At 34.8% G+C, this 14,664-nt stretch overlaps 1 protein-coding gene across 4 annotated transcripts in view; it reads right to left on the bottom strand.

Moving 5' to 3' along the window:
• Positions 1-14,664, bottom strand: part of LRRC7 (leucine rich repeat containing 7) — a 572,538-nt gene that overhangs the window by 36,970 nt on the left and 520,904 nt on the right. For all 4 annotated transcript variants that reach the window (XM_004762996.3, XM_013061642.2, XM_013061643.2 and 1 more), the window contains one exon: positions 8,934-9,026. In XM_004762996.3, the coding sequence (XP_004763053.1) occupies positions 8,934-9,026 (93 nt within the window). The remainder of the gene's footprint in view (positions 1-8,933; positions 9,027-14,664) is intronic.

The following is a 14,664-nucleotide window of genomic DNA, read 5'->3' as shown; positions in this document are numbered from 1 at the left end:
GAAGTCAGAGGGATAGGGTGGCTCAGGCACGGACACTTGGGAGGCTATGTGCTATGGTGAGTTATGTGAGACTGATGAATCACAGACCTGTACCCCTGAAATAAATAATACATTATATGTTAATAAAAACAAAACAAAACAAAACAAATGCATATTTGCAATTTTGTGCTCATATAATAACCCTTAACTGTTATTATCTACTCACTGCTTAATCTAATTCTGGCTTTATTTAAATAATAATTTAAGTAATAAAAAGAAACAATTATTTAAATAAAATATATTTTAAATATATTATTTTGGTCAATTTCTAATATAAAATATTCTAATATTTAAATTTAATATTAAATTTAAATATATATTAAAAATTTAATAATCTATTTTATGTAAAATATATTACGACTCAAATAATAATTTAAATAATAATAAATAATAAATAAATGATTAAATAAAACTATTATATACTTAAAATACTTAAAATATTTTAGTCAATTTTTTATTCTTAAAAAATAACACACTGTAAATTCTGATCTACAACTTAATTTTCTGGCTTAGTTCTAAAACTTTCAAGTTAACTTGTCTTAGTTTCTCCTGGAAATCTATTCTCATCTGTCTGTGGCTTTCTCCTGATTTATTAGAAGGATCTTAGGGAGAATTGAAGTCAGAATTTGCAGAACTTAAGAATCAGCTCTTTGAGTTTACATGATTTTTCACACACCCAAAGAGAAAACTAAGGGTGTTAACTCTGAACTTCCCTGTTCCTTCTGATCTAGTTTTGCAAACGTTTTCTTTAGTTACCGAAGAACACAGATTTGTTTCAATTGATGATTACTATCTCTTAGGGAAACTGGGACTCTATTTGTAGAATACAGCAGTGTCTTTTTTTTGTAAGAAAAAATATTATTCAGAAAAATGACAAGGATTTGAAAGCAGATTTAAATGGGTCTCACTGCAAAAAGCCTGACATAGTCAATTTCTGGGTCCATACTGAAATACCGGTTGCTTTGGCGATCTCAGTTAGATACCGTGGTTGAAAGCATGCAGGTTCTAGGCAGTGCCTCTCCTAGATGCAAGCATGTTGGAATCTCTAGTACTAAGGGGCTTTCAGTTTGAAAGATGAAAAAAATCTACTATTTTCATGATAGTATAATAGACACTTTTGGGGACCTACCCAGATTCTCTTTATCAAATTGGTGTTCTTATCCTACAGGTGTTCCTGATGGCTCATATCTGACACTTCTCTTCAAAATTACCATCAGCAAGAGCCTACTTATTGTGAAATGCTTGGCAGGTTATACCATCACCTCTTCTCTGGGAATAACTACATCCAATCCCTGATACTGGGGCACACAAGGCTGTTTCCTTCTTCAAGGTGAGACATCTAGTGGAACTACTCATCTCCCTGAGCACTGTGCCATCACAATTCCTGTGTCTTTTGCCAGTTTCTTCCTCGCCCTCGGGCCTTTCTTTAAGATTTCACTGGAGAACAGCTCTTCCATTAATTGCTTGTATAACAATCCCCATCTCGAGTTTTGCATCAAGGGAAACCGACTTTAGACAAATGCAAACTACAAAAGTTAAAGCTCTGCAGTATTTTCTTGCTTGGTAGGGATATGTAGAGTCTATTATTCTGCTTACCAGTGATTCTTTGGAGGTCAGAGTCAGCAAAGAATAACTTTGGGGTTGGAATGGAGGAAAAGTGGATGATACTGTTTTTAAATACATATTTTTGAGACCTATCTCAAATATTATGTGGGTAGAAAACATTTAGATAGTATTGCTACAGGCAGAGACCTAGTAACTATTCCTTTTTATTTATTTTCTGTTTTATTTCTCATAACATTTCCAAGAATTCTAGTAGGTTTCTAAGCTTTTCAAGCAAGAAAAGAGAAATACTGTGAGACCCTGGAATACCACTTAAATCATGTTGGAGTAACTTTATAAATGGAAAAAAGACTTCACACTTTCCAAATATCTGTTTGACCCTTAGTAATTAACTTTCTTTCATTGATGGGTCTGTCAATTCTTGTTAGTTATCACAGGTATTATTTATGAATTAATTTTACATGCTTTCATATTTTGATTGAGAAGTGTCTGGCACTTTTCCAGTAAATAGTAGCAAACTTGGACATCTCTATGTCTTTTCCCACACCATTTTCTGCCTGAATATTTTATTTACTTTATTCCTTACTAAATGGCTAAAATGATGCAGCAGATGGAAAATAAATAATGTACAACTCTAGCAACCAGTACAACTACTAATGTAGTAGCTATGTACTTGGGCTTTAATTTTACTGATTGTTATAAAATATCATAAAGTGATAGCAATCTTAATTCCAGTGATTTTTCTAAATCTATTGTTGAATTAAAACTTTCCAATTAATGTTCTTATTTAAAGTGGTTCTTTTTAATTGCCTTATATTTTTCACATATATACCCCAGTGATATTTTTGGGAAGAACCTAGCCTGTGTTGAGTTTTATTATATTCTTTCAGAAGTGGAATCCATGTCTTGTCTCTCTATATTATAATGTCTCAAAGCTACATTGTTCTATTGGATAAAGCACAGTGCCATGCCTTTAGAAAGTTTCATTTAAGTGAAATACCTGTAGGAATCCTACTGATAGGAGACTACTTTTCTATCAATATTTCTGAATAGATTCAAACACAAAGAACAGAATATGGAAAAATACACTTTTTATTTTTAAAAAATTTCACTTTTAATGTCCTCAAAGTGGCGCTCTGGACCTCAAATTACAATTTGGCTAAGATAGAGCCAAAATAATCAGTTATGTTGTAAAATAATTTATGCTTGGTATTTATTTTAAAAAATTTAGTTTTATATCTGGGGACCTGAGTAGCTCAGCCAATTAGGAGTCCAAAGTCTTGATTTTGGCTCAGGTCATGATCTCAGGGTTGTGATACCCAGCCCTGCCTTGGGTTCCATGCTGGAGCCTGCTTAAGATTCTTTCTCTTCTTCTCCCTCTGCCCCCCCCCCCACACACACACAAAGAAAGAAAATAAAAAAGATTAGAAAATAAAAATTTGGTTTTATATCTAAAAAAAAGACGATTTAATCCTTCCTTAGTCGAAAATGCAGTATGTAAACAGAATTATTTCTATCCCTTGCTCCTGACTGTTACTTTCACATAATTTGTTGAGTCTTCAAATTACTTTGCATTACATAATCACCTGAAGTAGAATTAAGGATCGGACAGGTATATAAGTTATAGTATAAAGTTAATTTCTAAATCTAGAAAATAAATCATATGTATCTGGTAGATGTACAAAATAAAGGAAATGTGTTACATGCAGTTTAATAATTATGCAGTAAATATAAATCATATGCTGTGTGGAGTTCTGGACAAATGTGTTTGCTATTCTTGATTTTTATATCTATGAAGAACACATGACAAGAAATAGACATGTCGCATGTACTTTTTTGTAAGTTAAAAACATATCTTCTGCCAATTACCCAATGGCACAAGGCTGAGCAAACCTGGAAGATTATTCCTGTGCTTTTCTAACTTAACACTGCCAAGCGTCCTCTGGCTATTATTATTCCTGAGTAAAGGTATCAAGTAAATGCTTTGATTCCCAACATCTAGTCCTTCTTCTCTTGATATTAATCATATACAACATATAAACTTTTATTTGATGCAATACCCATCTCCACACAAAGAAGAAGTCCCATTGTTTTTCTAGGTGAGGAAGTAAGGTTGTAAAGATGTTTAAGTCCTGTCTGCAGGCTGTTCTGGCATCTGGAGTCAATCTTTTAGAAGTCATATCGTATAAAATAGAGTAAGGTATTCTAAATTCCAGGGCATTTACTTAGGGTTTATTGGCAGTTATATTTTACATTTGCCATGATTCTAGTATTTTTCCTGTGCTAGGGATTTTACCTGTACTGAAGGCAAAGATGCTTAAAAATTTTAAGAACATGGATTTATTCTCCTATCATTTCTGTGTCTACATGCAGATTGGTCAAATCAGGAAAAATATGGCATCTGCTGAATGTAGTTATTATGTTCAAACTGTGGAGAATTGGTGATTGTTCAGTCCCAATGCCCCAGTATGTATATTTCCTGATGTCCAGTGTTTTGAGGATATCCATAACATGGATTTTATTTTGATATTATGACTAGATAATTGTTCATGGGACTGTTCAGTACTGTACTTTTAGAGCATATAGGGAAAGGGTCTATGAGTTTTCTTTGATATCTTTCTTTTTTTTTAAGATTTTACCCATCTTTTGACAGATATATATATAGAGAGAGAGTTCACAAGAAGAGGGAGAGGCAGGCAGAGGGAGAGGGAGAAATAGGCTCCCTAGAGAGCAGGGGACCCAACGTGGGGCTTGATCCAAGATCATGACCTGAGCCAAAGGCAGAAGCTCAACCAACTGAGCCACCCAGGTGCCCCTTTTTTATATCTTTAAGCTTTAGGAGCTTAGTCTTTTCTCCTTAAATGAGACAAGGAGGGCTATCAGTCTCTGAAAGATGAGCTATGTGAATGTATCATTAAAAATCCACTCATCTTCAGGGTCTTGGGCTGACTTTTGAAGTCACTACAATAACATGGTATCAGTCATCCATTTAATCCAGTCTCTTCTTTCTAACAACATGGACTGGAAATTGCATTGCTTAATTATTTGAATTTAGTAAACATGGATTATTATTCCATGAACATTTAAAAATGGGCAAAGATTTTGTGGTTTATTCCATTGGCAAAATCACAACTATAATGATACCTTAGTCCAAAAGTTATGTAATTGCTTAGTAATCCACTGTGTACAGTGCTGTTCTAATTATCTAGATTCAATAGAGAATGCATGCTGACTTCCAAGGACTTGTTGAAACAAATATCTAGACTATGACTAATTAGAGGATTTTGTAATACTTTCAATATTAGAATATCATATTAGTCTCAACTCTACAGGGTATAAATTTATCATGTGGCTCTTCTGCTAAGTGGCATTTGCAGATAGAGGCATACATCAGAGTGTTTATTAAGAGAAGAGGATTTAGAGTCAGATCAATTTGTGTTCAAATCTTGCCTGCCACAGATCACCTAAATGACCTTGGACAAGTTAATTAACCCCTCTGGGCCTCAGCAAAATGAGGGATAGTAATACTCAACTAACACAAGTTGTTATGAAGATCAGATAAGCATGTAAAGAGCCTAATAGAGTGACCAGCACATTATAGACACTCAATAAAAGGCTATTATCTTTATTACTGTTATTATTATCATCAGATATGTTAGATTAAAATCTTTCATCTCTCTCTAGCATATGGTTTTCCTGACAGCAATGTTTCCTATGATAATAGAACAGATCATGGCTTCCAACTACTTTATTGGAGGGCAGAAGCAAGCATTACATAGGACCATATTCCTCTGGTTCTCTGTCATTTTCCCTTTCCAAGTATGTAAAAGCAGTTTTCACCTGGCAGTGAACCCAAAATAATGAACTCCATGGCAAGTGAATAGGTCTGTTCAATTATTAAACCTTGTTCTGTCAATGACATAAGCTGCAGGACTATGTTCCATCAATATAGTCCCAGAAGACCATATTCAATTAGGACAACCTCCGAGTCTTTGAGAGTAGTTAAGTTTGTAAGACCAGATGCTGTTAGAAGCTCTCAAAGTCCAGTATAAAACAGTCCCCATGTCTGGCTTAATCCTGACTTCCCTCTAAAGTCTCAGTTAACTTTTGGGCTGTCTTAAGTGTTTTCTGCATAATCTCATGCTACCCCAGAATTTAAATGGGAACTTCTGCCAGATGAATGATACAACTCACTTTTGCCTCATTCCCAGACTCCCAGCCTTTTAGGATGACTACTTTGTACTTCATGTTTTCTCTGTCTGACGACATAGCAGGTAATCAGTTTGGATCCTATCTCACAATGGTCCTTGGCATTTGGTGAAATGGTGGTTCTCATCAATCATAATGAAGAGGATGGGATAAATCTACTGGCTACTTTATATATAAAGTCCTGAATGCCTCAAAGACATTCAGTTATCTAGAATTTTACAAAGCATTCGAACATTCATGAGCAGTACGTAAAATAATATAGTGTGCTTCTGAGCATATAGTAACCCATGAGTTGTTTGTTGGAAGAGAATATGTATCATATGAAAGTTTAAGCTTTTGCTTGACTGGGACTCCTTATAAAACATCCAACTCTGACTCAGATAGTATCTGTTCATTTAAAAAATCTGTTTAATTTGGTTTTTCTCACCCTCAGCTGTAAATTAGCCAACTCATGAAAAAACAAAAAACAAAAAATAGTCTCTTTTTCAGCAGTGGAAAGAGGAGTATTTTTAAAGTTCATTTTTATTTTCTTCCTTTTTGGCATTTTTGGTTAGTTTAGGTACCGGATTCTACTCTAAATTTTATGCAATGGCTAAATGAATGGGACATGGGGCTAAAGAAATGCAACTGAATTTCCAAGAGATTAATCCCTTTCCTTGTGAGTGAATTGAGTTCTTGTAATAATTGTCAGACCCAAGGTCTTCAGATCCTCTGTACACTTTTAACTAAATATCTACCCTATGTTTGCCATTACATCAAAAGTGGTCAATCAATTAAGAGCAATCTTTAGAGTCTTCTGCAGATTTGCAATTTTTAATTACTCTCATCAATTTTACAATAATAGAGATTCACTTTTTAGATTGTGAAGTGTGTTTTAGAGAGTAATCAGGTGAAGGAAAGTGCTTTTGAGGGGAAATCTTTCAGTGGACACATCATCAATTCAAGCTTCATATCTATTGCATTTAAGCAAAAGAGCAAATTATAATATCATAGAAACAGTTCAGTCTCACTAGAGTCATTAAAATGTTACAAATGTGAAATTAAGTTAATAGTTCTAAAACGTTCATATTTGTCAGAGTGGAAGAATTACAGGCAATAATTTTAAAACCTTCTATTTATTATCTCCTTGAGTTGAAAATAGCAGCAGAAAAGCAGTAGTGTTCAGACTTCTTGACTATTTAGCAATCTGTTCATCCTTAGTTTAAACATTTATTATGCTGTGCCTTCCAAAAATAAAATGAAAAGTTGTATTTGCTGGTGAGAAAGGAGAGAAAACATGTCTTTTGGATTTTAACTATCTTAAGAAAGATATGATTATTAACTTCTCATTGAAAGAACTTGGTGGAGAAAATGTGACACCGGAGAAAAAGAGAAGGGTCAAGATGAATAAAACATAATGATTTGAGGCTTTTAAAAATACCATCATATATTTCTGATAATTTTGAATTTTCATACTTTTTGTCTTAAACTATACTGATAATTTGTTTAAAATTAAATAAACACTTGATCCTACAAAACCATGAATACTTTAATTCTACTATATCAATGGTTATCTTCAACATCATTTCAAAATAGAAAGACACTAGTCATTTATGAATAGACATTGCTAACTGGCATTCCCCTAATTATGTAAGGCTGCCTCATGCACATTTCTTTGTAGAATAGCTGCTCCAACCAACCAGCTGACCAAAGGTACTTCCATCTATAGCCACTGGGGATTTCTTTCTAGTCCCTACCCTCTAAATATGTATGGTGTGAAAAATTCTACCTTCTAGTCCGCTCTTCTTCTTTTCCAGAAAGGAAAGGAAGAAGGGCATAAAGAATGTGAGAAAACAAGAATATTGGGAAGTAGTAGAGGAAAATAAGGGATTAAAGGCTCTGTTTCAGGTTATAGAAATCTCCAGAGTAGGGACACCCACGTGTTTTCAGAATGAGGTTTCATGATCAGAAATTGATGTGTGGGTTATTTTTTATAATAGTGATAAGTTGAAAGAATCTGTCCCAGGTTGTAATTCAAAAGTAAATTGAGAACCTGTGGAGGTTTTACTCATATCTAATTTCTGTCTTTTTTCATTATCCCAAAGTTTTGCGATGTCACGTCATACAAATACATTTGATGAGGTGAAAAGCATATAGTTTCAATTATTATCAAATTATAATTACTAATTGATTCAAAGCTGAGAGCATTAAACACTGATGGTGGCAGGGTAGGTTATATAGCTCGGGATAAATTTTTTTAAATAAAAAAGTCAGGTAGTCCAGGTCCACAGTGGGATCAGACAGGCCAGATGTCAGTATGGGCACATGTTGGGTGTTCAGCGTGGAGGTGGTGGTGACCTTTTACCCATGGTTTGAAAAACAGGTAAGCATGAGAGGATGCCTTTAATTATCTGTCATGGCTAACTTTGATTTTCCCATAGAATGTTTGTTTTCTGTGGTCTTTCAGTTCTATACTTCTATTAGTGAAATATTTTATCAACATAATTACTTAAAGAGATTTCAGTCAGCTGGCCCTGGCAATAAAGCATTATTTAATCATTCTGTTACCATGAGGAAACATTTTCCCGGATAACTGATCTACAAGGAAACTTTTGGAAACAACTTGTTATAAATTGCATATATAGTTTTCTTTATTTTTTTGTGTGTGTTTCCTTTTTTTTTTAATGTTGATTCCCATTTTATTTTTTTAAATTTATTTATTTTCAGAAAAACAGTATTCATTATTTTTTCACCACACCCAGTGCTTCATGCAATCTGTGCCCTCTATAATACCCACCACCTGGTACCCCAACCTCCCACACCCCCGCCACTTCAAACCCCTCAGATTGTTTTTCAGACTATAGTTTTCTTTAAAAATATATACAATTATGAGCAAAACAAAAAGCAAAAAAAACAAAACAAACAACTTTCCTTTGAAAGAGAATGCTGATTTTTTTCCCCCTATTCTTAGGATTTGTCAAGCACTGCAGTGAATTTTTTCCCGTGTGCTGAAAGTGTATCTGATTGGCTTCATAATTAACTATTTTATTAAAGCCCAGTACGTTTTTTTCTGACCTTTTTTTTCTGCAGTAAAAGACAGTGTTTTTCTAATTAAAACCATCAATAAGAAAGTCGCTTCTTACCTTGTCAGAAGGTTTAAATGGATTTCCTTGTCCGCTAATTCCACCACTGATACTAAATCCAAGGCCAGGATTTTTTTCTATTCTCACACAAAACTATATAAAAAAAATACAAAAAAGTGATCAAATATATATGAAAGCTAAATATTTTCAAATAACTGCCTCACAGTAGAAAAGATCCACATTTCACTTTAAGTTCCCAAGGTTAGTCTATATTATCTCAGTACACAAAAGACAAAGTACTTAGTGCTTCTATAGGCATAAGTCGTGACTGAAATAACCTGAAATTACCTGGGCAAGCAAATATTACTACTTACTCATTATTGTGGGTAGAAATGCACTTTGATTAGCAGTTTTTAAAAAATGAAAAGCTATCATTATAACAATAATAAAATCATGCATTATTTCAGTTACCTACTTTAAATGCACATATATTCTGACCAAGTAGAAGAGACCGTATGAATAACTGAAAGAAAATTTGCAAATGTTCAGTGAGGGAAAATATGGCTGTTTAAATAAGTTGCTACTGCTTGCTAGGAGAGTAGCACAATTCATCTCCTTGGTAGGTGATTCTGTTGTTTGGAAATAGCAGGGTTCTTATTTTAAGAAAGGGGAGAACTTTTTTTTTTTTTAAAGATTATTTATTTATTTATTTATTAGACAGACAGAGATCACAAGTAGGCAGAGAGGCAGGCAGAGAGAGAGAGAGGAGGAAACAGGCTCCCTGCTGAGCAGAGAGCCCAATGTGGGACTCGATCCCAGGACCCTGAGATCATGACCTGAGCCGAAGGCAGCGGCTTAACCCACTGAGCCACCCAGGTGCCCAGGGGAGAACTTTTGATCAGAGCTCAAGTGAGGGTGGAACAGTGAGAAAATGAAATATCCAGTAATAGAAGTTTTGAGTTTGTCACCAGCTCCTGGAGAGGCAGTTAGAAGCCTTGGAAGACAGAGAACACTGAAAACAGAAAGAGGTCAAGACTATGGAGAAACAGACAAGGAATAGTTAAAAATTTAGGACTGTGAGGGCTAATATTCTAGTATTCTGTGCTGTATTATCTCCCCAAACCCTAAACCATCGTTGAAAATCTGTTAAACACAAGAGCCTTGTGCGTTAAGACCGATGGGGAAGCGACGGCACGGGAGTAGGTCCAGGTCACACTAAGGCTGTAGTATAGACGAAGCTATTATAAGAGTGAACGCAGATCAAGAATTCAGCAGAAGGGGGGACGCCTGGGTGGCTCAGTTGGTTAAGCGGCTGCCTTCGGCTCAGGTCATGATCCCAGCGTCCTGGGATCGAGTCCCACATCGGGCTCCTTGCTTGGCGGGGAGCCTGCTTCTCCCTCTGCCTCTGCCTGCCACTCTGTCTGCCTGTGCTTGCTTTCGCTTCTCTCTCTATGACAAATAAATAAATAAAATCTTTAAAAAAAAAAAAAAAAAAAAAAAAGAATTCAGCAGAAGGGAAGTCATTGCCAGGAATGATCTGGAGAGATGATAACAAACCTAGGAATGTGCTTTTTTCCCCCCTAAGATTTTATTTATTTGTCAGCGAAAAAGAGAGAGAGAGAGTGTGTGCACGAATGCACAAGCATTCCCACTGAGCAAGAAGCCTGATGGGAAATTCTATCCCAGGGCCCTGGAATCATGACCTGAGCCAAAGACAGACTCAACTGACTGAGTCACCCAGGTGCCCCCAAACCTAGGAATTGTTGATGATCCTGAGCTGGGATATGTATGAGGGCCATGGTGAAAATGCTAGCTTTCCAGGTAAAGGAGGTTGGGGTGACCTGAGATGATTCAAAGACTTGGGACTCTAGTGGGTGCAGACATTTTGGTTACAGAAAGAAAGAAAGAGAAAAAGAAAGAAAAGAGAAAAGAAGGGAAAAGAAAAGAAAGAAAAAAGGAAGGAAAGAAAGAAAGATTTTTAAACTTTTAGGTACAGAATAAATACTGGAACTAGGTGAACCAAGTCTTTCCAGAGATTAGCAGGCCAAAGATTAATAAGGAGTTAAGAAAAATAATCTAAAGAAATACATTCACATATATTTTGTATTTATATAAACATATACTGAGAAAGTTCTTAAAGGTGATTGTAGATGTTTGCTTTCTTAGGTAGCGTAATGTCTTCCCCAGCAATCTTGCTTAGACTATTACTTTCCTTGTGGACAAATGTAAATGTCTAGATGCTCTCTATATTTTCATTTTCAAGATACCTTTAATCCCTACCTTTAGATAGTCTGTTCCTGGCTTAATTAGCATATATTAAGAGTCACTGGGAACTGGATTAATTAGGTTTGGCCACTTAATGAGACTATCCTTAATTTACTGTCATATTTCTTAATAATAAACGTAATGTTTAACTATTACATAGTTCACTTGCAACACAAGGGCAAAACACTATCCACTAATGGGATTTTTATGGTAGAGTCTTTAATGAATAGTTCCTAAATTATGGGTAACTGCAATTACCATAAGTACTTTCCCATATTTTTATTTTAAAGATATGTTTAACTATAACTTTTCCTCTAATTGAGCTATGTTTGTTAAAACTAGTTATCATAGGGTAATAGCAACAACAGTTTATAATAGTTTTGTACTTACATGGCTCACCATCTGTGGATATGAACATAAAATAGCTTGATATAGCTCAAAGGAATATTTTAGTTTTATTCAATATACCAATTTACCTTGTATCCTTTTTTGTTATTAGTGGTTAATTAGAAAATATAAGGAAGGAACTAATATGGTTTAAACATTTTACCTTTGTGCTTCCCCTACATGTTTCCAATTAAATTATTTGAAATTTGGGTTTTATCTTTCTAATGTGAAAATTTTATATTGCAAATGAAATATGTGGAAAGTATATACACTTCTGGTTTTCCCCAGGCCACTCTAAAGCCTGAAAGGAAATGTATGCAACAGATTTTATTTACAAATTAAATTGCTGAGAATACTTTTTAGTACTTCTCTTTCAAGGCACTGACTATATCTATTTTATATTATTGTCAATCTGGAAGGCACTAAAAATCTAAGGGAAACAAATTTCGTATGTGCCAAGTATGTGAAGAACTGCCTCAATATATTTTTTAATAATAGAAATAATAAAGATGACACTGTGGTTTTATAAATGTGACAAACAACCATAAATTCTCATCTGAAGCTAGACCGCCCTTGGGCATGCTATGGTATGGCTAATAGGTTGTGTTGTGATCGCTGTGTCCCATAAAGCATGTCACAAAGCGTATTCATCTCACATATAAGAAGTTCTACCTGCCTGGTAACGGGGCCATAAAATGTAAGAGGAGAGAATAGCTCACAGCCAAGAAGCAGTCAAAAACTAATGAGAATTATCAAAGAGGAAATGCAGTGTTCTAGCAAAAGGTCAGAACTAAGAGGCTAATAAATAGCTTATGTAATGAAAATCAGCATTTCAATGCTCTATTAAGATACTGATATCAAGGAATGAAGTTTCTGGCTGAATATACAAGTAATGGGCTGGAAGTCAAGGGTGTATTTGCTTCTTTGAGAGTCTGCTTCCATCATCTGACTTGACTTCATGCTTCTGGTCCGTGTCAATCTTGCTCTATTAAAATATGAGTCTTATTTTAGAGAGGTCTACGATAAAATGGGTTGTTAGGTAGCAGCGAGGCCCTGTGAAGTCATAACCTATAATCTCTTGAAGGTAGTAATATGGTCTTGCAATGCTCTACAACCTAGTGGCAAGAATAAAGGAAATGGTAGCTCTTGTGTGTACATGTGCACATACGAACAATTTACGTGTTTGTGTGTGTGAGTGTGTATGTGTTGGGAGGAATTAGGATTAGGATCAGAATTAGGGAATTGCACTGCAGAAAAGTATTTGGTGGTGCTGTAATGAATTGATGTCCTATGATATGTTCTAATTATCATCATCTTTCCTAGGAGTGTGTGTAAAAGCTTTTAATGGATACCTTTGTTTTTGCTGTCCAAGATCCACTCATCCTAATTCTGGTAGCTATAACCTTAATTTCTCTCTGAATAACTCACCAACTTCTTTATTCTCAGCCTATATACTTTAGGTGAATCATATTATCTAGGCCTCAAAAAAAGCACTGTATCCCCTAGAAATGTGAATGTTTACAAGATGGGCAGGTAATCCAATCAAAAAGGAGTAATGAGATGCCTACTATGATTTCCAGGAAAGAGAATCTTGCTCACTCCTGCTAATTTTAAAAACTACCATGAGGAGAAAGCCTTTTTTGAGACAGGAACCAACCCATAGAGAGGTCATGAGCCCACTTTAAGCCTCATCTGAAGCTTGCCCATTCCTGTAGTTTTAGCTTAGTATGTATTCATGCCCTCCTCCTTTTTTTATTATTATTACTATTTTTGCTTAAGTCTTATTAGGTTGAGTCACTTATAATCAAGAGGGCTACTTGGTAAAAATTCAAGGGGACACTTGCTTATTTGTTATAAAACAACTGACTTTTCTTGTCTTTTACTTAAAAAAAACACAAAATATAGTTGGTTGTGGAAAATCTTTTTGGGAAGTGAAGTAGGCAGAATCTCAAAAATTCTGTACTGATTGAAATTCAAGGTGAGGTTTTGATCTACTAGAGGGTTGTTAATTGTTGAAGCATCAAGAAGGAACTTTATCATCAAGTATATTAAGCTTCTGAGGCCATTTCTGTGCCTGACTCCTGAGAGTATTACCAGAGAGTATTACTGAAGACGTATCCACATCCACATGAATTTTTATGCAAGTAGGACACTTGGATCACCTGTATTAATCATATCTATTATGTTATCTCTTCATTGACGTTCTAGGGCAATGGCTGACACATAGTTAGCACTCAACTTTTATTTTTTAACTATGTGCATATATGACAAAAGATACTTTCAAATATGCTTTGTCAAAGGTATATAATGGCTCCTTCTTAAAATATGTCACGAGCTGTTAGAAGGTATGCCAGTTGTTCAATGGCATGCTCCAATTATGTAATTAACTGCTTGGAAAAACCATTATAGCTTTGAAAATGAAAATTGTTATAGAAATCATTATTAACACCTTTATTCCCCAAATATTTACTGATTTCCTACTAAGAGCCAGGTACCTTGTCAGACAGATAAAATATCCTTGCTGTCATGGAACTTATATTCTAATGAGAAGACATATTAAACATGTAAACAAGAAGTAATTTCAGATAGTGAGATGAACTGTGAAAAAAATAAAGCAAAAAAGGTAGTAGAGAGTGGTGGATCAGAAGAGTGGAACTGTTTTAGGAAGAATAGCCAAGAAATGATATTTCAAATACTCAAGTGACATTTTAGCAGAAATACAAATAATGTAAAGGATCATGCAACAGTTAAAAAGAAACATGAGAAAACTGCCAGCCCAGAAAGTCAATGATTTTAAATGCCCTGAAGGTAGATGGGTCTTTATAAGATCAAGAAACAACAAGATGGCATAAGGGTAAATGTATAGATCTATGAAATAAAATTGAGAGTCTAGAAATAAACCCCAAAATTTATGGCCAGTAGATGTTCAACAAAAGGTCCAAGGTAATTCACTGAAGAAAGAATAGTTTTTTCAACAAATGGTACAGGGACAACTGGATATCCACATACAAAATAATGACTTTTATCCCTACCTCACACCATACACAAAAATGAACTCAAGCTAAATCAGAGACTGAAATGTAAGAGTGAAAACTACAAAACTCAAAGAAGAAATACAAGAGTAAGTCTCTATGATCTT

Source organism: Mustela putorius, unplaced genomic scaffold (assembly GCF_011764305.1).
Source record: "Mustela putorius furo isolate JIRA1106 unplaced genomic scaffold, ASM1176430v1.1 tig00003853_pilon_pilon_pilon, whole genome shotgun sequence".
Lineage (NCBI taxonomy): Eukaryota > Metazoa > Chordata > Mammalia > Carnivora > Mustelidae > Mustela > Mustela putorius.
Note: the sequence above shows the minus strand (reverse complement) of the source record. Positions and strands in the feature narration are given on the sequence as shown.